At 51.1% G+C, this 23,463-nt stretch overlaps 1 protein-coding gene across 12 annotated transcripts in view; it reads right to left on the bottom strand.

Moving 5' to 3' along the window:
• The window catches only part of MAP6 (microtubule associated protein 6), a 159,447-nt gene continuing 135,984 nt past the window's right edge, over window positions 1-23,463 (bottom strand). For 11 of the 12 annotated variants that reach the window (XM_042959105.1, XM_042959111.1, XM_042959112.1 and 8 more), the window contains 3 exons: window positions 22,419-22,632; window positions 20,233-20,432; window positions 1-1,124 (listed from right to left, as the gene is read on the bottom strand). In XM_042959105.1, coding sequence (XP_042815039.1) covers window positions 134-1,124; window positions 20,233-20,432; window positions 22,419-22,632 — 1,405 coding nt within the window. In that variant the 3' untranslated portion in view covers window positions 1-133. The remainder of the gene's footprint in view (window positions 1,125-20,232; window positions 20,433-22,418; window positions 22,633-23,463) is intronic. The other variant, XM_042959115.1, reaches the window with a different exon arrangement.

The following is a 23,463-nucleotide window of genomic DNA, read 5'->3' as shown; positions in this document are numbered from 1 at the left end:
GGGACCAGCTTTATTAGATTCCAGCAAGACTATACAGCGCGTGTTTCATGCAGATTAAATATGTGTCTTCGCTGCCCCTGGGAGGGAGCACTTCCACCGCCAGATCCTTCCTTGGTGTGTCAAGGGGTGAGTATCAAGGGGAACTCTCAACATATTCCGCGTGGGGGACAGTTGGGATCATGACTGGGGGTGGAGGTGAGACAGTGGGCAGCTGAGGGCCCTTGGGACCTTGCGTCTTCAGAGGTTCAGGGACCACAGGACCTTGGTCCTTTGCTGGTGGTGACACCAGAAGGTCTTGATCTTTCAGAGGCACCGGGATTATGGGAACTTGATTCTTCACAGGCTCAGGGACCACGGGATCTTGATTCTTTGGAGGCTCTGGGACCATGGGACCTTGATCCTTGACTAGTGCTGGGACCACAGGACCTTGATTCTTTACCTGTGCCTCAACCACAGAATCGTGATCCTTCAGAATCTCTGGGGCCACTCCACCTTGATCCTTGGCTGGCTCCAGAACCACTAAACCTTGATTCTTTACAGGCTCAGAGAGCACAGGACTTTCATTCTTTATAGGTGCTATGACCGTGGCACTTTGATCCTTCAGATGCTCTGGAACCATAGGACCTTGATCTTTGCCAGGTGCTGAGACCATGGGACCTTGATCCACAGGCTCAGGGACCACGGGGCTTTGATCTTTGACAGGCGCTGGGACCATGGGCCCTTGATCCTTTGGAGGCTCTGGTACCATGGCACCTTGATCCTTAACTATTTCTGGAGCCATGGGACTTTGATTCTTTGGAGGCACCGGGACCAAGGAACCTTGTTCCTTTACTGGTGCTGTGATCACAGACCCTTCATTCTTTAAAGGCTCAGGGGCCACGTGATCTTGATCCTTAACTGGTGCGGGGCCCACAGGACCTAGATCTTTCAGAGGCCCCGAGACCACAGGAGCTTGACCCTTCAGAGGCTCTGGGACCATAGGGCCTTGATCTTTTGGACGATCTTGGATCACAGGACCTTGATCTTTCAGAGGCCCTGGGCCCATAGGACTTTGATCCTTGTCTGGCTCTGTGGCTACAGGACCTCGATTCTTACGTGAATCACTGGTGAGTTCAACCTGGCTCCTGCAGAGGAGAGAGAGGTAGTCACTGTGAGGGCCAACGCTCAGGCCAAGGATTGGGCAGAGCACAGATTGCCTGATAAGTCTCGGCCTAGAGGAGCCTGGGAAGGGAACTCTTCCTGGAGAGCCAAGAGGAGAATCTGATGTCCATGTTCTTAGTACAGAACGTGGAGTGGGGGGAGGGGCAGGCTCAGGAATCAGTCATTCAATGTGCTTGCCAATTGATTATAACCTGCGCGTGGCACAGCGGGGGGCACCCAGCTGACGAGGGCAGTACAGCAGAGGGCTCAGAGTCCTCCTGTGGCTGTGGGCATCCCAGCAGCCTGTCCACCCCACACTCCACCCAGGCCGCTCTCCCTTCCTCCATGATAGCTGGGCCCTCCTGCGAGCCCGTCTTAGCCATCCACTCAGATGACCCTAGAGGCCAGTACCCTTTCCCTCTTCTCAGGGTCTTTGCTACCCCCCGCCCCCAAATCCTTTGTTAAGGACTGACTGTGGAGAGGGATAATACAAAGGGCAGGATAGGGGCGCCTGGGTGGCTCAGTCTGTTAAGCGTCCAACTTCGGCTCAGGTCATGATGTCACGATTTACAAGTTCGAGCCCCGTGTCGGGCTCTGTGCTGACAGCTCGGAGCCTGGAGCCTGCTTCGGATTCTGTGTCTCCCTCTCTCTCTGCCCCTCCCCTCCTCAAACATAAGTAAACATTTTATATACATATATATATATATATATATATAAAAGAAAGAGGGCAGGAGAATGTCCCTCTAACACCTCTTCCTACTAAGGGGAAAGTATTTTCTCATTAACATGGTTTAGAATAGCCTACGCAAGGTGATAATAAAAAGCAGAGTGGCTTTTAATTGGTTTTCTTACTGCATTTAAATTCTCTATAGGCGATGCACCACATTGTTGCCTGAGCCACTGCCATTGCCCCCACCTTTGGAGGTGAGTGGCGGGGACTCCCCATTCAGGCAGTGAAGTGGCCCTGCTCCCCCCGCTCTATCCCCACTTCTGGCTCCCTCTACTGACCCCGGGCCCTTGCCCTCACTTACTCCAAGGCTCTGGGGCTGATTCCCCTGCAGCCGAATCCAACCCTCTCACCAGGCCTCACTGGGGACACCCTCCTCATCCCTTGGCCCATCCACATCGCGGAGAGCAGGTGACATCACTGACACATTCAGGGCCACACGCAGAGGCCACCTGTCTAGTTTAGAACACACACTCCTTCCTTGCAGGCCAGGCTGATATTAGGCACTCAGCCAGTGTCCCAAACACTGGCACACCTACGGCACATTCCAATTTCCAAATCACTCCTTCCCATAGCTCGTTTCGGCAACGCGGTGACCCCGTGAAGCATGCGGGGAGGACTGTATTACCCTTACTTGTCAGAGGAAGAAACTGAGGTCTGGAGGGAGCACGTGATTTGGAAAGTGAGGGACCTCCATGGACTCTAGAGTCTGGGTCTTTCCGCTCCTGGAGCCTGTCCTCTGTCCGTGGTAGTGCCGGGCACAGAGGCTGCTCAGTACAGGGGAGCTATTATTACTCTCTTACGCTCTGTGGCCAGTCAAGTATTTAAGTTTAAATCCTCTTCAACATTTTAACAGTTCCCATCAGCTTTTAGGACTATGTCTTACCTGATTATTAAAGCTGGTTTAGTAAGACCCCCTACTTGATACCACTTCCCTAGTTTCTGATGGTTTTGTGTCTCTGGGCCTCAAGTTTGTCATCTATTTCATTGGATATAATGATATTTACTCAGAAGTTTATGATTAGAGATCATGTAGGCCGAGCACCTTGCACCACGACATTACTATGCAATATTACAATTATTTTTCTATTTATGGGGCACCTGGGTGGCTCAGTTAAGCAACCGACTCTGGATTTCGACTCAGGTCTTGATCTCACGGTCATGAGATCGAGCCCCATGTTGGGCTCTGTGCTGACAGGACAGAGCCTGCTGAGGATTCTCTCTCTTCTCTCTCTCTGCCCCTCCCCCCTCTCTCCCTCTCTCTCTCTCTCTCTCTCAAAATAAAAACTTAAAAAAATTATTTTTCTATTTATTTAGAAGTAACGCTACACATATTGGGACTATTTTTATTGTGATATGTCATCCCAGTCTAGAAGCTTTTTACTGTATGTAGCATCTTGAGTTCCCTGGGGACCTACGTCTCTCAGCAGAGTACCCAGCATCCTAGGCAGACTCTGTCAATCCCTCTGGATGTTTCTGAGCATCACAGTGGACCGACAGGGGCCAAGGTGGCTCCCTGGCTCAGCATGACCCAGACCACAAACTGCTCTGGCCAGCTGGACACAGCTGGCTGCCATCAGTGGGACCTTAGCATTTGCAGAGGGAGTCAGGCAAGGCCACCCGAAGTACGCAGATTACAAAGACGGCATTAAAATACATCTAATACTGGGGTGCCTGGGTGGTTCAGTCGGTTAAGTGTCCGACTTCGGCTCAGGTCGTGATCTTACAGTCCGTGAGTTCGAGCCCCACGTCGGGCTCTGTGCTGACAGCTCAGAGCCTTGAGCCTGTTTCGGATTCTGTGTCTCCCTCTTTCTCTGCCCCTCCCCCGCTCACACTCTCTCTCCTTCAAAAATAAACACTTAAATAAAATAAATACATTTTATTTATTTTAATACTATTTTAATACATTAAATAAATAAAAATTTAAAGTACGTCCAGAGAGGAGATAAAAATCACCTAATTCAGAATGGAACCAAGTAGGAAATGGATTGGATGAATCCCATCAGGTAGTGAACAACCTGGGTGGGGTCACTGTGAAGCGGTGACAGAGCTGAGGGAGGGGACACAAGAGGTGACAGGGCTTAACTTGATCTCAGGGGCTTGCACTGCAAAACCTACCTCACTGGCAGCACATAAACTCGGCGTCCCTGGCTGGCATGGAGACGAAACAGGGGGCTGGCCCCACAGTGTGGGCAAAATGAACTTCCCTGGGTATTTGAGGCGCTGGCCCCCATGCCAAGCCCCACATTTCTGTTGAAAAAGCGTCTTAGCCACCTGCAACCTAATTCCACGTATAACCCTAGATTGCTTTGGTTGGTGAAGCTGTTTCCTGAGGAAGTGTCTTGACTCATGGGAAGGTTTAGAATGAAGATTAGAAATGATAAAATTGATAAATCTACAATCTTACCCTTTTTTGGTATTAAGCTAAGGAAAAATCTATGTAGATTGATTTTGAACACATCTGTGATGTTTCAAATAATTTGGCATATTAGAATACCTAACAGATTAGCTTTGTGACTCCAATATAAAATGTATAATGGAGTAATTAATTTAGATTTGTGATTTTAAGTTGAAAGATAGAAGACAATTTTACAGATTTTGAAAACAATGATGGAACTTTTATGATAACCCAATAGTTATATTTTTAAGTGTATTTTATTTTATTTATTTATTTTTAATTTATTTTTTAATGTTTATTTATTTTTGAGAGAGAGAGACAGAGTGCAAGCTGGGGAGGGGCAGAGAGAGAGGGAGACACAGAATCCGAAGCAGGCTCCAGGCTCTGAGCTGTCAGCACAGAGCCCAATGTGGGGCTCGAACCCACAAATCATGAGATCGTGACCTGAGACGAGGTCAGATGCTTAACCGACTGAGCCACTCAGGCGCCCCAGTTTGTTTTAAATGACTTATAATTTAATGTAAATTATTTAAGGGAACCCAATTAATTAGGTTATAAAATCCCCCTTAAAAGAGAGTGTTGAATTTTACCAGATTTTTAAAATGCATTACTTTTATAAATTAAGCATTCATTTTTAAAACCAAAGCAGCCTTGGGGCACCTGGCTGGCTCAGTCAGTGGAGCACGCGACCCTTGATCTTGGGGTTGTGAGTTCGAGGCCCATGTTGGGTGAAGAGATTACTTAAGAATAAAGTCTTAAAAAAATAATAATAATAAATGAAACCAAAGCAGCTTCAGTTGGTTTTCCTATGGACAGAGCCACCCTCAAGGACAACATAAAACTCTCGTTGACACTGACTGGCCATCACTTGGCTCCACAGTGCCCTGCCAGTCTCCCCGTCTGTAAAATGCCCCACCATTCCCAGTAAGGCTGGCAGAAGCCGCCCTCGCAGTGCCTTCTATGTGAATGATTCTAAGTTGCACCCTCAGCCGGTTGGCAAGGTGAGATGGGCCGGATTCAGCCCCGCCGGCCCACGGGCCAGCTGTCCTTGGCATGGGCATGTCCTTGGCCATGGCCCCACCGGTGCAACCAAAAATCTGGAGCCCTGAGCCAGCTGCAGATCTTCTCAGGACAACACGTGCCACAGACCCCCTCGGGCTCCCAGCCCGCGTCCCCTCTCAGAAACTAGAACAACCTGTTGGATTCGTCTTGAGGCTTCCGTGCTGCTTATTGCCTGCAAGATCTTGGAGATCTTGGGCAATTACTCAACCACTAGAGACCTCAGTTTCTCCACTTATAAAATGGGGATAACAATACAAATGTCAGGAACTCTTACAACAGAGCATCAGACGATCCTGTTGGGCAGGGATGTGAAATCACAGTTCTCCAGATTTGTAGAGCGCTTTGGTGCATCACGTGGTTAAGTCCATTCCCATGAACTGTAGTAACAGCTTACTAAATGCTCACATCCTCTTTACTTTAGCTCACTGGACCCTCACGGCAGCCCTGGAGGAAGGCAGGGAGAGGGGTGACCAGCCCTCCAGCCTCACCCTCCTGGCACTGTCCTCTGGGCAGCCCGTGCTGTTTTACGCATCCCCTGTGCTTTGTTTCTTGTTTCTGCCTCCTGGATTGTCCGCTTTCACCCGCTTTGCCCTGTCTGTCCTTGGCGGCTCGGCTCAGACCCCACTTCCTCACAAGGTCCTGGTTGCATCTCTCCAAATGAGCTCCCTCTTGCTGCACCATTTTACAGTCTCTCCCACATTCACAGATACCCTATTTAATGTCAGTTTCCCCCACTGTGCCCGTGAGCTCCCTGAAGGCAGGGGCCATCCTCCCGGCCTGCAGCCCCAGTGCCCAGCACAGTACCTGCAACAAAGAAGGTCAAACGGAAAGATTTACAAATTATTGTTCCTGAGACCTGGTTCATCATTCATCTCACGGCCCCAGCCAGAAACCCAGCATCTTCCTTGATATCTCCTTCTTCCATAAAACCTTCACCCAATCCATCAGGAAACATCTGTTCCGGCTCCTAACATTTATCTCGTGAATTTTTCCACTTCTTTCCCTCCTTCCCTTTCCTCCACCAGCTGTGTCATCATTTCCATGGACCACGGTCACGGCCTCCTAACTGGTATCCTTTCCTCCTCCTCCAATCCATTCTTCATACAGAAATCAGAATGACCTTTCCAAAAAGCAACCCCCTTTGCTTACAACTCTTCACGGCTCTCATTGCACTCAGCATAAAGAGTAAAACCAGTTAGGGGCGCCTGGGTGGCTCAGTTGGTTGAGCGTCTGACTTCGGTTCAGGTCATGATCTTGTGGTCCATGAGTTTGAGCCCCATGTCAGGCTCTGTGCTGACAGCTCGGAGCTTGGAGCCTGCTTCAGATTCTGTCTCCCTCTCTCTGCCCCTCCCCTCCTTGCACTCTGTCTCTCTCTCTCTCTTTCAAAAATTAACATTAAAAAAAAAAGAGAGAGAGTGAAACCTGTTACATGGCCCCATCTAGCTGAGCAGCCTGCTCCCAATGCCCTCCTGGCTCTATGTCCCCAGGCTCCCAGGACTTTGTTCTGTTCCTCGGTACGCCCTGCTTCTTTCCATTTCCAGTTTTGCACATGCTGTTGTCTCCTCCAAGAACATTCTCTTGCTCCCTCTTGCCCTGGTTAATGTGTACTCATCCCTTATCTCTCAGCTCACTGGAGCACTTTCCCAGGGAAGCCTTCCCTGACCCCACCGATGGGACAAGGTCACCAGCTACAGGCTCTCCTAGTCCCTGCACTGTCTTTCCCACCCCTTCACAAGGCTAATTACTGGTATTCTTTTGGATTAATGTTTCCCCTACTAGACTGAAGCTTTTAGAGGGCAGGACCATGCCGACTTTGCATATCACCATATTGTCTGTACCTAAAACAGCAGGGGATACCCCAACTAAATACTTGTCAAATGAATGAATAAATGAGAGCTTTTCTGTGCTGGGTGCTGTCGTATTTGCAAAATTTAATGTTCCAAGGTTATATGAGACATCCTAAGTCTTAGTAACTTGATTTTCTGCCCTTCCTCCTGTTACCATGGAGACAGGCAATTGCCTCCTGGGCACACACACACTGGCCTTGGATCTATGCTTTATCAGAGTCTGGAAACAGGATTAGCGAGCCCTGCCAGAAACGATTTGGAAAAAGGGCTTCCTTCCCTCCTGCTGGATTTCTACCCTTGCACACAATTCTAATCCCATAATCCACCCATGTGGTTTTCTCTTCTTCCCCCCCCCCCCCAGACTGTCTCCTGATGCACCATCAAAGTAGCCCAGAACTGGGGCAGTGCTCTAAGTAGGGCCCTGTTCAAAAATCAAGGACCTGTGGGCTCTCCCCGTGAATCCCCTGCCTCCACAGCTTGGAAAAGGCTTGTAGAAGAAAGAAACCCCTATTTTCTGAGCAGTAAGCATGTTCCAGGCTCGGTGCCAGGTGCTTTAACATAGATCATTTCTTATAATGTAAAGAGCAGCCCACAGGTCAGGGGTGGGGAGTGCGTGGGTTGGGTCAGGGGCCAGAAGAGCTGGGTTTGCATGACGACCCAACATCTTTCTAGCCCACAGGGTGTCATCACAGGCATGCCGGCCTTTATACCTCAGCACCCATAATCTATAAGGTGGGGATTACAGTGCTCACCTTCTAGGGAGGATTAGTTCGTGGGAACACTCCTGGCGTGACCCCTGGAATATGGGTGTTTAGTACATGTTACTTCCAAAGAGGGACTCAATGATCTAGTCCAGTTGTGTTACTCTGTGATGGGACACTGGCTCAGAGTGGGCAAGTGACACTCCCATAGCCATACAGCTGATGGATAGCAGGTCCAGGACTGAAACATGGGCCCCTCGACATCTTAATGGGTGGAAGGGATGGAGCAAACTCACTTGGAACGAAGATGGGCGGGAGGGGGCTGAGCCAGGGCCCAGGCCGACTGCACGTCGGGGCCTCTGGCAGAAGGCTGGGGAGACAGTGGACACGGTAATTTGGTGGCTTCGCTCTCCTCCTCTCGCCCGTGGGCCTCGCACAGGAGCCCGCATTTCCCAGGCACAAACAAAGCTCCCAAGGCAGGATAAGAAATGCAGCTACCGAAGGGGGAGGGCCAAGGAAACCATCTTTGAAAGGCTCATTGTTCTTACGAAGAATCTGCAGGAGGCAAGGCATTCTCAAAACAAGGACTCCCACTCCTGCCTCTCTCCCCCCTGACAGGCTCCGTGCTAGCCCCACTGTCAGCAGTTGTCCTGGCGTTTGGTAATGACCTGCCTCTCCTGCTGGCCCGGGGGGCTGTGTCTGGCTCGTCTTTGCTTCGCTAGTATCTCGCGTCTGCCCTACAGTAGCACCTGCAGACATTTGTGAGTAACAGATGGCTGGTGTATCGCTTTATCTCTTTATTCTCTTTCAGTTTTTTCTCTTTTATCCATTCATGGGACACAGTCCGCTGAGCCCCTGCTCTGGGTTAGGCCCTGTGCTGGGGGCGCGGGAGTAAATGAGACCTGGGCCCTTCAGGAGCCCCCCCCACCCCCACCGGTGTGGGGAGCAGGGGACAGACCCACAAACACACACCATGCGCACCGTAAAGCTGCCAGGGTGCCGGCACCCCCAGCAGCCCTGACCCCAAACCGTCAGCCAGGGAGACCCAGAGGTCCCTTCCGGGGCAGAGACGTCGCTTGGCTGGAGCAGTCTTCCCTGTCTGCTCTAGGAAAGCGCAACTCCTGAGAGTCATCGGGTCTGCTGAGTTCTGTCACTCTCTCCCTGCCAACGGGCCCCTCCACGGCCCACGCTGCCCCGAGGTAGGGCACACACCTCTTGGTGGCCTCGTGTTTCGACCCTGAGCGGAAACCTGTGTTTCGGTCAGCTCCACTCCCTCCCATCCCTGCCCTGCTCCCGGTTCTGTGCTCCGGGGCCGCCCTTTCAGGAAATGCCATGCCACCTGGCTCCGGGACAGCCTCTCAGCTCTTTGAAGGGGCAGCGATTGTGTCCTGCCTCCTGGATTCTCTGGGCAACAGACGCCGACCACGCCTCAGATATTTGGTTTCCAGAGCCCTCGCTGTCCTGACTGCTTTCCTCATAGCACAGCTAGGTCGCCCCCCGCTCCGTCCTTCGGAAAGTGTGACCCCCCCCCAGAACTGAAAATGCTAGTGCAGGTGTCTCCAAGCAGGAGGCACCGCCTCTGCCCCAGAGTCTGTACCTCCATCTACACAACCCTCGACTGCTTTAGCTTTCTCTCGGCTGCGCGCGCCCTGCGGGCCACCACCACCCCTCCCCGTCTGTCCTGTCCGGTAACCCCCTCTTCTCCTCCTCCGGGAGTAGAGATTCAGTTCCAGAGTCACTTCCTCAGTGGAGCCCTCCACCTGCAGGGGTCGGTACTCCTCCCATGTGGCCACAGAGCCTCCCTGCTCACAGCAGCCCCATCAGAGGCTTTACTGACTGCTTTATAGCTGTCTCTCCAGGCTGGGGCGAGACCACAGACCAGCATCAGCTTCACCTCTCTTTCCTTTCTCACCTTCCCTCCCTCCCTCCCTCTCTCCTTTTCCCCTCCCCCCCCCTTTCGTCCCTCCTTCCTTCTGCAAACATTTAATAAATGCCTACTGCGTGCCAAGCCGCCGAAGCGAGAACCGGGGAGCTCTGGCATGGGGCGGACAGGGCACATAGTAGGAGTAGGAGTGAGATGTAAACACCACTCAAACAAGATCAAATTCTAACAGCCACATTTCCACGGCACGCAAATCATGTCTTATTTTTAACTGCCTTAATACCTTTTTGCCCTTCCATTCTTCACAGGCTTCTAGTAGGGCATACAACATGGCACACTATTCTCGGAGCAGCCCTGCCGGCCAGGCAGCTGCGAGGCATGAGGGGGGCGTCCCCTGTCCCCCCCCCCCCATTTTCCAGCTGTAGGTGGAAATGAAGCTCAGAAAGGGGAAGTGGGTTGCCTAAGATCGCAGGGTAAGTTTGTGGCTATGTCAAGACCTCAACCAAGGAGGACAGACTTTTGAGTCAAGCTCTTTCCTCTCTCCAACAATATCCCTGAGGAGCGAGACTCCAACTAGAGAGATTCCCAATTCCTCTGCCGAGGTCTAAGCAGGGTCTGGCTGGAGATGACCCTGACTGGTTCTGCCTGGTGCGGGAGGCGGGAGCCACTGACCTCTGCGGGTCCCCCAGCTCCAAGCTCCCAACTGTGTCGCCTAAGAAAGTTGCCCCTCTTGGGGGCCAGGCCCCCAGCCACCGGTCCCCCTTCACCTCGGCCCTTCCTGCCTCCCCGACACAACCACTCCCCTGGGCTTACTGCCTGATACTCAGCAGACCCTGGCAAAGAAGACAGTCCCAGAAAGCAGCAGCATCCTGGTCTAAGAGTGCCCATCTACGCCCATACCTGTACGGCTGCCAATCCGTCTACCAGCCTGGAGCCACACAGAATGCACCCAGATGTGACACATCAGCACAGGGGGAACAGTTAGGACCACAGCTAGGGAAAATGCTGCCACCACAAGGCTTTGTTCTGGGTGGGGGTGGGGGGTCGCCAGGCAGAAGGTGGGGAGGGGGTGGTGACCGTGCTGATCACAACATCTGTGGCCTTTATCTGACTCCTTTTCCGCAGATGACAAGAGTACCTAGAGTCATTGCAGGATTTGGAGCAGGGAAAGGACAGGATGAAGAGGCTGCTATTTTAGGAGGACGCACATCTTCCCAACCGAAATCCCAGAAGTGGTCCCGAGTGCTGGACGAAGGGGGGGGCGTTAGTAACCCAAACATGGCTCCAGATCCTGGCTCACCACTTACAAGTCGTGTGACTCTGTTACTTAAGCGAAGTCTTGATTTCTTTGTCTGTAGAAGACCTCCAACCTCTCCAGCCTTCTGTGAGGATTCAGTGAGGACCAAGGTATGAAAGCCAAACACACTTTCTTTTCCTTCCCTGAGGCTGTGCCCACTCTGCATTTTACAGAAGTGGAGCCTGACTGCAGGTTCCCTGCGGGCAGGTCTGTGCTTATGAAGCGCAGGGAGATGGCTACCCCCGGGGCGCTCGATAGCTGGGTTTTCTGCCCTGTGGTGGTGGTGTTTTCCTTTTTGCTGCTAAATATCTTTTCTAGAGATAACCTGTTACGAGAAATTAAATAAATCCCCAGTTGTATGATAAGTATTTAAAAAAACATCCTCGGTTGTTTTAGCACCAAGAAGGCAAAGTCAAGCGCATAGCTGATGGTCTCAAAGGGGTTGCCAAGAGTCTCATAATCTTGCTAATGACCCTTTTTAAAAATGTGAAGCGCTAAACTAAGGCAACCAGACAAAGGCTCAGTTCCGGTCTAGTTCTGTACTCCTGGGAACTTGCAAATCAATTTTTGTCCTTTCTTCCCACCCGATCTAAAGCAAAGGCTGAGATCTTGAGCAATTAATCAAAATTGGTTCCATGTGTCCAGAGGGGCTCAATTAAAATGAACATGTAATTTCGGAAATGGAATCTATACCGGGTGATTTCATGGTGAGTTCGGAGAGGAGGGGCCGGGGAAAGGCTGGGGATGGGAGGAGGGCAGCAAGAACCAGCACTAGGTGGGCTCTGTCTCAGGCTATGGTGTGACAGAGGGATTTACCACAGCTCGCTCCAGCCACCACATCGTTGGGACCAAGGGTGGTAAGTCACAGTCACAGGGAAGTGACTGGGAAGTGAAACCATCCAGAAAATGAACTATGGACAAAGCAGAAGGGTGTTCCGCTTTGCTGTTGACAGAGGACTTTCACATGCATCATCACTGGGCCCTCACAAGAGACAGTTCTGTGGATCAGAAGCAGGTATTGCCAGCTATTAGAACTCTTACCACCTGCTATCCCAAACTCTGGAACCAAAAGATTCAAATAAAACTATGTCCCTTTCTGGGGCGCCTGGGTGGCTCAGTCAGTTAAGCAACTGACTTCGGCTCAGGTCATGATCTCAAGGTTCGTGGGTTTAAGCTCCATGCAGGGCTCTGTGCTGACAGCTTGGAGCCTGGAGCCTGCTTCTGATTCTGTGTCTCCCTCTCTCTCTCTGCCCTCCCCCACTTGTCCTCTCTCTCTCTCTCTTTCTCTCTCTCAAAAATGGATAAAAAAAGAAAGAAGAACAACTATGTCCCTTGCTGACCAAACTTCTACTTTCTAGATTTGGAAACCAAACAGATTTGGATAGTGATGGATACTTGTATTACACTTATCTCTCTGGGGCTCAAAGAAATTAAGAGACTCAGCCAAGGTCACACAGCTAGTAAACAGTAGAGCTTGGATTTAAAACCAGGCCTGTTGGCTCTAACTCCCAGCCCTGACTCCTAAGACATCCCCTCAGCAGATGCCTCTCTGCCGTCATGAAGTAAGGAGCTCTGCACTGGGCAGGGGGTGGGATTAGCCAGCCTCTTAAGATTACCCTCTAACCAAGAGTCTATGATTTTTTGAAGTCAGGCCTGTTTAGAAAAAGTGGCTACGTAAAGTACAGAGGTAGGCTGGCCGTTACAAAAGCAGCCATTGACTGCTCCGTGATCTGTGCTGTGACCTCTCTTGAAACCACCCTTTTCATGTGAGCAGAGGCAGTTATTAGGCAGAATAAAGCCTTGTGGGGGCACCGTGGTGAATAGGGAGGCAGATGGTGAAAATCATCATTCATTCGCTCACTCGTTATTCATTCAACAAACAACTTAGAAGACGTTCTCTGAGGTAGGCATTGGGCCAGCAGCTAAGGCTACACAGGTGAACAGAAGGAGCTGGTCCCGGCCCTGGGGGGAGCACAGTCCAGCGCAGGGGACACACACATGAGCAGGCAGCACAGTACACGTGGTGAGTTCTGTGATGAAGACACACACAGGGAGCGTCTTACCCAGCCAGCGTGGGAGGTGCGGGAAGGGCTTCCTGGAGCGGTCCCCTGAGCAGAGTCTCGAAGGATGAGTTAGCCAGGTGGAGAAGCAGGAGAAGGGCAATCGGAGCAGGTGGGGCGGCGTGGGTAAAGGCATGGAGGTGAGAAGCAGCATGGTGCACCGAGGGGACAATAAGCTTCTGCGGGCCACAAGGAGCCCACGGATGGTTGAAGGCAGGGTGTGACATGGTCAGATTTGCATGTTCTAAAGATCCCTCCGGCAACTTAAACCAGTAGCCACGGCAGGAATTTATTTATCTCAGCATCTGAAACTCCCTGGGCCCCAGATAAGATGTCTGGGTTGAGATAGTTGCAGACAATGTCAAAGTTAACCAGCAATTAAGGACCATTTATATGAGGACAAGGGGCAGAGAGGTAAGCTCAGGTCTACCGTTGGAAATTAAAAGCACAAAATAGTGGTCTCTGACCCAATGCCTCAGGTAGCGGATGCCAGTTTTATCTCAGTATCTCTAGTACCAACTATAATTCTTCAGAAAGAAAAATTTGCTGGATCATTCTGTGTTCAATAACCATGCAATGTAGTTACCCAGTTAATTTAGTACCCCAGGGAGATAAACCTTTACATCTGGCTGAGGCAGTTGGCCAGTTCAGTCAGGATGTTTGAGCCAGTTGTGTGGGGAGACCTGATCAAATCTTAATCTGCCCCCCCTCCAACATTTGTATCTGGGTCCCAAGATTTAAAGATTCTAGGGAAGCCTGCGGGAGGCCCTGCAGTGGCCTGACCAGACTGCGGCAACTGTGAGGTATGGGTATAGTTTTATTTAAGAGTCCAGCTTGGGGCGCCTGGGTGGCCCAGTCGGTTAGGCATCCGACTTCGGCTCAGGTCATGATCTCACGGTCCGTGAGTTCGAGCCCCGCGTCGGGCTCTGTGCTGACAGCTCGGAGCCTGGAGCCTGTTTCGGATTCTGTGTCTCCCTCTCTCTCTGACCCTCCCCCGTTCACGATCTGTCTCTCTCTGTCTCAGAAATAAAAATAAACATTAAAAAAAAAAATTTAAAAGAATCCAGCTTGATGACTGAAGGCTGATTCACTTCGGGCCAGCCCCAGCCTCCCTCGGGGGAAGGAGAGACGCAGTGCAGGCTGCGGGGCAGAAGCCCCGGGCTCTCCTCTCTGAGCCTCCTTCTCTGTTACCTGGCACAGACACTTGCTCCGGATTAGGAGGGGTCGATAGAACGGCACAGAAAGAAATGCTTTGTGGGCAGTCAATATATACAAATTGTTAAGATATTATTGTTTAGGTCTGTGGACTCCAGGTGATTCGACAGCCAGAATTCTTTAAAAGCATTCTTCTTAATCAGTGTTTGCCTCAATCCACCTCACGCATTGTCTGAGATGACCTAAAGCTAACTCTCTATCAGGAAGCTAGTGAACACAGACCATCAAGCACTGTAAAAGGAAGGGGGAGGGCCTGAAATGACCTGTAGTTAGTGTCCATTGTGGGTTCCCTATGGCCATCGTGTCATTTCACCCTGGCTCCTCTCCCCTGAGGTGGGTGTCAGTGTCCCCATTTTCAGAGGCGGACAGCGAGGCCAAGAGCGCTCAGGGAATGACACGGGGTTGTACAGCTGGCACTGACTTGTAGAGGCCCAAGTCACGGCCAGCGTCAACCGGCTCACACGATAAGGTATGCGGTGATGCGGATTCTGTTATAGGCATTCTAGATGGTCTGGGTGCCATGAGGATCAGTGCCTCAGAGGCCAGCGGGATGAAGCAGCTTCGGGCTCTGTGTCTGCTTCGGCAAGAGTGGAGTCTAAGAAAGGTTTCGTGCCATTGTTTTGAAACAGCTGCCTTTCCTGTCTCGGTGGCCTCAGGTGGAGCTGGGGTAGGGTCCTGCCTTACCAGTAGATGGTCCACAGGCTACACGCTGCAAGAAAGCTTTTATACCTGCGGTCCTGAGAAGGTAAACCGCTTTAAGACATTTTAGCAGTAAAAGGACCTTGAAACCACGATGCCACATTAAGGGAGTTCATACCTTGGTGAAGTGAGACTTAACACTGCCCTAATCTATGAGAAGCAGGTTATAAATTTTAAACCGTAGTGAAAAAAAAAAAAAAACCCACAAAAAAAATGAGGGATGGGTTTCACTAAGAACTCACAAACTGCAAGGAAGAATTAAAATACACTTATAACTAATTTAGCAGCAATGACCTATTTTAAAACTAGCAGGCTGGTTTTAATTCTGTTTGTTAGCTGTTTGGGGGAAGCGACACTAGTTATAGGTTATAGAGTTGCCTCCTGGGCTTTGGGCGGCATCGGGGAGCATGGAGGGAACCACAGGCCGAGGCTCTGGCGGAGGCCAGACCTCTGGTCACACAGATGAAGCCAGCAAGGCTCTCCACCCTGCTGCCTCCTCAGTTGCCTGATTCATGACCTCTGATTCTGAGTACACCTCACCTTTTCTCCGCTTACTGTGGGTGTCGCCACATATGTGTTTCTCTGTGGGTTTTTTTTCCCCCTTGGCCTCTATGTCTACCTCTTTGTTTTACGCCTGTCTTTCTTTCTACCTCTCTCAATCCCTGGTTTTGGTCAAGGCAATTAACTGATCAAAAAAGAGCTGAATAATATACTTTCAAGTATGTTTCATTCATTGTACAGAATTTTGCGTTTTCTGCCTTACACAAAAGCAGGCAGGTGGGTGGAGTGTTTCCTGTTCATCTGGAAAACAAATAGATAGTGGGTTTTCATATATATGACCCTTGATCGAGCCCCACCATGGCTCCTCCCCAAAACCCCCAAATTGGGGACCAGCATTAGAATAAAAGTCCCAGCCTAGAGCTCCTAGCCTAAAGCAAGAGAGGACCTGTGGCTGTTGCCCCATATGTGGGTAAGGGCAAGAAGCATGATGGCAGGGAGCATGCAAAGGTCAGGGGGTGCAGTCTGGGTGTATGGAATGGAGATCCCAGTTAGTAACCGCCCACTCACATGGCGCCAGGCCTTTCCATGACTTCCCAGCCCTTGCCTTGACCCTCCCTGAGTGAACTGCTCCCCCAGGCCCTGAGCTCACCTGGTATTGGACCCCTCCACACTTTTGCACACTTTTGCAGCTCCTTCTGTCTGGCATGCCTTGGCCACCCCAGACTCTGTTCACCTGGTCATCACCCGCTCATCCACTGAAGTTCTCCCTGATCCATGGAACCAGCTAGAATGGGCTCCTCCTTCATGGCCCACAGTGACCAGAGGTGGGGTCTCAGTCATCTTGGTTCCCTAGTGCCCAGCACAGTGCCTGGCACATGATAGGTATTCAATCAACATACGTTAGTAAAAGGAAGAGGGATCCCACGCAAAAAGTATATAACCTTCTGTCTCCCGCTGCAGCAGAAGGATATCCCAGTGGTTAAACCTGGCCCTGACTCTGAGGTTCCCTCCCAGATATGCTCTCCTGCCTGTGGGCCTACCCCCACGCGCCCTGCACACCCACATCCCACCCGTTCTCCGAGGTTCCCTCCCCCACGAAGCCTTCTGAATCCCCACCCCTGGTACTAAGACACCTGCCCTTCACAGGAGCAACCAGCTACCTGGTCCGTTGTTACCTTATTTGGATCTCTCTTACGGCTGTTTCCACCCTCCCATGTTAGGCACAAACAAGACCGTCGCCCCATAACCCACACAGTGAGCCAGCCCCCGGAGGGTGGAACCTTCACAACGACCAGACCAGACGGAATGATTAAGTGAAGGCGTCCTTGCCATCTCTTGGGAGGAGAAAAAGCCAGAACCAACAGTCCTCCGGGTGGACGGGAAGGGGGGTGGAGAATCAGGGCCCAGCCTCCCCGTGTGGCGACGCAGTGCTGGGTGCAGGCGCTCACTCAATCCCCAGCAACACGGGATCAAAACGTTACACTACCTTGTTGGCCAGTGGGTCTCTCGGTCCATCTTCGCCTTTCCCAACACTTAGCTCTGACTGCTTGCAATTAGTATCTGAGAGGCAATCTAAAAGAGTCAAGCTGCATTATGGAGAACCCCAGAACAACTGCAGGGCACAGCTCACCTCGTGGAGAGTGGCTCAAATGGCAAAGGCTGGCTCCTTCACCTACTCAGCTGGGCCTTACCAAGGAAATAAGATCAAGAAAGTGGTGTTCGTCTTTAGCATTTATTTATAATCGGAAAAAAACCGTTTGTTTGTTTGTTTGTTTCTGAGCAAGCACAGACCACAAGCACGTCACAATCAATTGGCTATACATGAATATTTTTTGTCATTTTCTTACTAACAGCAGGAATGGAATAGCACCAAGAGAGGTGTGCGTTACACGTTACATAGACAATCTGTGGTATGCAACAAAACCCAGGCCACAAAATCGTAATTAGACACTTCCTGTCTGCCTTGGAGAGGCAAAGGTATAATGGACAGGTTGGAAGCACCAGCAGATAAGGAAAAACTTGGAGGAGCCAGCGCACAGCCTTAGGCATTGTTTTTGCAGGCAAGCAAAGCAGGCAGTGGGAACGCTTCGGGCCTTGCTCTCTTGCCAGGGGAGTTGGGGAATCGGCAGGGAGATATACAAAAGTGGACAGACAGGCATCGGAAGCTTGGTCATCTTCAGAAAGGCAAAACCAAAATACTGTTTGTGAAACCAGTGTCAGTTTCAACCAGTATGTTTGGGATACAGAATGAGATTGGCTGAGTTTCATTTGTAAACAGTAGAAATCAAAGGAAGTTTCTGGCCGTGAAGTGACACATTCAAGAGTCAAAGTGAACTACAAACAGGGTTTTCTCAATCGCAGGAGTTAAAAAGACAGCGGGGCGGGGGAGGGGGGGAGGGGGGGAGGGCGGAGGGGGGCTGAAGGGTTGAAAAGACAGGATACAGGTTGCATCTAAAGCCGTAGGTGGGGCAGGGTAGGAAATTCAGTCCCTGGGGCTGCAAAGTGGGTGGGAAGCTACAATTTGGGCAAAGAAACTCGCATCAGGCACCGAGATCACATTATATGGTTGTGCTGCTGTGGAGACAGATTTATGTAGAGTAGTCGGGGTGCCTAACACGGTGCCTGGCTCACAGGCGTTCAGGACGAGAACGTGGAATGAACGTTCCTCTGTGCATCGTAAAGTCTGACTTACTTGATCTGTAAAACACATATGACGGCTCTCTGGAGAAATTCAAATTGTGGCTAACATCGACACGCCTGACGAATGCCAGATCTTGAGCGAACGAACACACGTTGGCAAAATTCTCTGGGTCAAGTTACGATCACGCTGCTAGAGCTCTCCGGTTAACGTTAAGATTAGCTAGCAAATAGCTAGAATCAACATTGAGATCTGCTCTGGTCATTTCCAGACAGGCATCCAAATCTGTGATGCGTGAACACTGAAACTCGCTAACAGTCTCTACCTTCTTCAAAACATCTCAGTTCCACGCCCTGAGATAGAAAGGAAGGTGACGGTGGGCCCGGCCGAGCGCTTCCTTTCTAAGAATCCTGTTCTCTTAACAAATGCGGCCCGCACAGCACACACTTGACGAATTTGCGAAAGACGTCTCAGCCAGCCCAAGTGCCCGACAAGATGGCGTAAACAGTGACTCTGCTGCCTGAATGGTCAGAACCGGAGAGGACTGGGGGAGGCCCCGCTTCCTCCACACCACACGGACTGAAAGGGATTGGCGCGGCCCCGCTCTCCACCGCCACCGCCGTCCTTACCCAGCAGCGGCTGGGCACCGGACGAAGGCCCAGCCGTGTACGGTGCCGGCGACGGTCAGGATTTCAAGGACGGGAGAAAGAAAGCGTACCGAGCGATGTACACGTCGCAAGGTTTGGGAATGCAATTTTTCCGGTAGGTATTTTGGGTTCCCTCGTGAGCACTGGGGGTCTTTTCACAACTCTCTGACTAATGCCTACGATACAACTCTAGCACAACTAAGGTGCCACTTGCCACCCCACTGGGGGGGGCGTTGGCCACACAGACACGCAAAACACGATACGGTGAGAGCTGCTTTCATTCATCAGTGAGGTTAAAATGCTTGCTAATCACTTACTAGGGAACTCTCCTAATCTTCAGCTAAGTCACAGAAATTTCCTCTAACCCGAAGCTCAGCAGCCTCGGTCCTCTCCGAGGAACAGAGCAAACACGGGTTTGGGAAGGGAGAGTGAACATCACCACACGTGTCCTACGTCTACTTCCAACCTTGTGTTTCTCAGAAGCAAGGAAGCCACGTTCTAAACACACTACCCTACACCCTGAACTTCCTTCCTCAGTCATCTGTAACCAGTTGCTCTGCAAAATTGGTAACACTGGATAGGCTGAGGGTAAACGGGGGAGAATACTCTCCTCTCAATTTCTTCATCTTCCTGTGATGTCTAGAACGTACCTAAAACACCTAACCTTTTCACCCTGGCCTGGTCTGAGTCATCAGTGGCATATCTATTACTTGGCATCCAACGGAAAGCCCACTGATAGGAAACTAAATGGAGTCGCGCGTTTCTAACAGAAAATTCTATGAAAAGAGTTACTTCAACTTAACAGACAAGATTCATTGTACGGACGTTAAGGCCGAGGTTTTTTTGCTTTTTAAATCTGGCCACAAACGTTGTCCATCGCTGAAGCCCAAGTTGAGCTTCTAAAGCACATGATAACCCTCCGAAGTTTGGAAAAGAACACATTCACCTCAAGTTCAGAACCGATCGCTGACACGGGCCTTGGGGGAGAACAGGGGGAGGACACCCTACAGGCATTCCCAAGTGTGGCCAGAAGACGTCCAGGCACTCGGAACTGCCTCTGCATGCTAAGGCCTGCCTGCCCCCCTCGCCAGCGAGCGCTCTCACTTGCCGTGGGAGACACAACCAGTGAGCAGCGCTTCCCGGGGTCCCTGGTGTTCCGGGGGCCCCTGCGGCACGGACACCCGCGCCGCACTCAGCCCGGCCCGTCTAGATTTGGAGAGGAGGCATGCCGCGAGGTCTTTGAAACGGCATCCCTCCACTGAAAGAAACCAAACCAAAGAGCTCCCGGAACACTCGGGACCAAGGCAGATGAGAAGCCTCTAATCAATTTTGTGGCCTTTTTTGTTGGTTGGTTAAAAAAGGAAAAAAAAAAAAAAAAAAAAAAAAGAAGGATAAAAGGAAAGTGCAGTGAAATTTACTCTTTAGCCTCAGCCAGTTTATTGTTCATCTCTTTACTTTGCTCCTTGTCATCAGGCTGGGCGGCACTGGCACCCTCTGTGCTCTTTTTCTTGGAAGCCCGGCCCGACACCACCTGCTTGTCTTTGGCCTTCCGCGGGGGCTTATGGCTTGCTGAGGTCTTTTTTGGTTTGGAACTCTGAACGCTAGGTTTTTCCACCTGCTTGGAGAGACAGACAGACCGCAAATACAGAAACACAAAAGGGGAGGGAGTGAGAGAGAGAAGTTAGAGAGAAGACAACGATTAGCCAAACAGTAACTCTAACGACAACACTGGGCGTTGAGGGAGCGCAGGGCATAAGGTATTTTCAGTGGCGGTAAGTCATTTGGCTTCTCCTGCATAAACCGGCTGGTCAGTGGCTTTGGCCACACGCTCAGTGGCTCTCCGGCATGGTGGCTGTCACCACTGAACCACCCTGGTGGTGGATGATGTTACTGTTTTGCAACATCTGCTGCCGTCCCTCCCTAAGGGAAGATTATACCTCGTCACCCTGTTCAACTCAGGCAGGCCTATGATTTGCTTCCGTCAATGACATGTGAGCAGAAGTGATGTGGGTCACCTCCGACAGAAACCGGAGGGGCAGCCCGTGCTTCCCAATGCTCTCTTCTCTGCCACGAGCGAGGCTCTCCAACACCGGAGGCCCAGACTGCAGAGGTGGCGGGGAGTAGGGCTGTGGCCCAGCCGTGGTGGACGGGTATTAATAAGAAGTGAACCTTAGCTGATAGAAGACGCAGAGATTCTGGCATAAGCCAGCCTCTCTTCTGCTTCTGTCTCCAGGGCGGCGAGCTCTTGTGGAGAAACCACATCTCATCTCAGCGAGGCCTTCAGCACAGCACTCCTCCTCTCCTGCTGGCTCCCCAGACTATTCTCCCCAGAGCCGCCATTCCGGCCCATCCACTCTCCCCGAAACCCTTCCTCTAGCTCTGACCCCACTCCCGGGTGATGGCCTGGCCCTCTTTTACCCCCAAAACTCTGGGCCTGCTCTGTCTGGTCCCTCCATATGCCCTCCACCTCTGGGTTCCCTATGCCCCAATCTTCCCTCCTTCCTCCCCTTGGAGTCTTCTTTGGTGCAAATCCAGCCCTACGTCCTGGGCCCCACGTCGTCTATGGATGATGGACAGAGATGATGTTGGGGTTCACTGGGATTTCCTCAGTGAGGTCCACGGAACCTGCACAGAACGTAACCAACCATCCTGGTTTGCCTGGGACTGAGGGCCTTCATGGAACGTGGAACTTTCAGTGCTACAGCTGGAGGAGTCCAGGCAGACTGGGTTGATCAGCTACTTTACCTACAGATCAGTCCTGGGCCACATAGGAAACTCTGTTTCAGTGCAAGACTTTCAGACAAAAGCAGAGGAAAGGATCTCACACTTGTCCTGCTATTATAGATAGGGGAGCAGGTATTTGCACGATTCCACGTGGCTTGATAGCACAGAACCAGCTCTGGCAAATAGGATTCCTGCTTCCAGCTGTGTCTCCAACTTGGCTCTCCCCCTCAGGGGTGTGCACTGGATGCAAATAAGGCAAAGTCGTGTTATTACACGGAAACCCCTGAATCCACTGCAAGTTACTTAGAATTGTAAATCACTTGCAAACTGTTTATTATAGTAACAAATTACCCAGAACACATCTTGCAGCTGATGTGACAGGTGTGCCTTGACTAAGAACTGGCGCTGGATAGTGTTTCCGGAGGAAAAGGATGAAGAGGAATGAGGAAGCGTCCAGGGACTGGAGCGGAGGATGTGGTGGGGGCAGGGCGGGGAGGAAGCCAGGAGAGATACCTCTAATGGCCAGCTCTCCGGGGGCAAAAGCCCCCGAAGGGATTTTTAAGACAGGGAGGGCTTTAGGGCTCAGGTGGGATTTTTGGCCACTTTTTTGGAGCGGGGTGCTTCTCAAAAGCCGATGCTGGTTCTCTGGAAACCTGCCAGTCTTCAAGCTGTTTTACTTTAGGCACTGTTCCTTTGAACATTCCCTTTGAATTTAGCAAAGGTTCCTTAGTGCCTGTGTGCTACGGAGAAGAGGAGGGGTTTTCCAGGAGCCCTTAGGGACTGGGCCAGGGTCTGCAGGAGCCCTGCCCTCACGCTCTGCTGCAATGAGCCCCTCCGTTCTAGGTTGTGCTGATGGGTTCCCCCACAAGATCTGTCTCACCTTTGGGGGTTCCTTGAAAGGTTCACTGTAGAGGCTGCGTATTCTTCTGCGATCAATCACCTTATTGTCGGCTGGCGTTGGCTTATTGGCCTCCCCTTTGAACTGGGCGCTGTAGCTGGTCTCATGAGCCATCTTGTCATCTGGGGGCTTATACTGGGGCTTGGCCTTTATTGGTTTCACAGGCTTGATGTCCGTCCATGCTCGGAATTCATTTCTGTGAATCAAAGAAAGCATAAGTGACATTAAACATTATCTGCCGGGAAGCAGGGCTCCCCGTCCGGGGCTGCAAACACCACGAGCTCTCGATTAGTGCCTGTGGGGCAGACGGAGGTGTGGCTGAGCGGTTAAAGTCACCCTTTGCTCACGGGCAAGTGCGCGTTTTCCTCCCTGTCAAGTTAATGCGGGCTGTGGGAATAGCCATTGTGGGAAGAAGGAGCTCAGGTTCCCAGCTACCACTGTGTGACCAGGGATAGGCAGTTGTAATCTTCGGGCCCCGTTTTCGCAATATCCAAAATAAGTCTGAAAACACGCAATCCATTCAGTCATGCATGGGTTTAACTCTATGATTGAATGCCTGCTGTGTGTGAGGTCAAGAACATGAAAATGAGACAATGTGGCCAAGGCCGCATGCCAGTTCCCTTCCCTGCCTTGTCATGAGGGAGACCTTTTGTTAGCCAGAACCCTCAAGGAAAATTCCTCCCCTTGAGAGCAGGGGGCTCACTTCTTATACTGCCAGAAATGTAATAATCTTAATCACTGTGGATGAAAATACTTATGGAATGTCTAAATGCTTGCAGATCACAAATAAACAATGCACTGAACATACTTCGGATGTCACTGTTAGGACTCGTGTTGGGGTGTGTATGTGCGGGAGAGTCTTCACGTGCTCCGGTGTGAATGGCTATTGGCCCTGACCCTATGATGACCACCATCCGAGTCAGTGTGGAAGTGTACCGATTTTCTTACTTTTTCTGTGAGGATCCTGTGGATTCGAATCAGTTATTTCTCATCTGTTATAGGGCTGGAGACTAGCTGGGGACAATGT

The sequence above is a fragment of the Panthera tigris genome, chromosome D1 (assembly GCF_018350195.1).
Source record: "Panthera tigris isolate Pti1 chromosome D1, P.tigris_Pti1_mat1.1, whole genome shotgun sequence".
Classification (NCBI taxonomy): Eukaryota; Metazoa; Chordata; class Mammalia; order Carnivora; family Felidae; genus Panthera; species Panthera tigris.
Note: the sequence above shows the minus strand (reverse complement) of the source record. Positions and strands in the feature narration are given on the sequence as shown.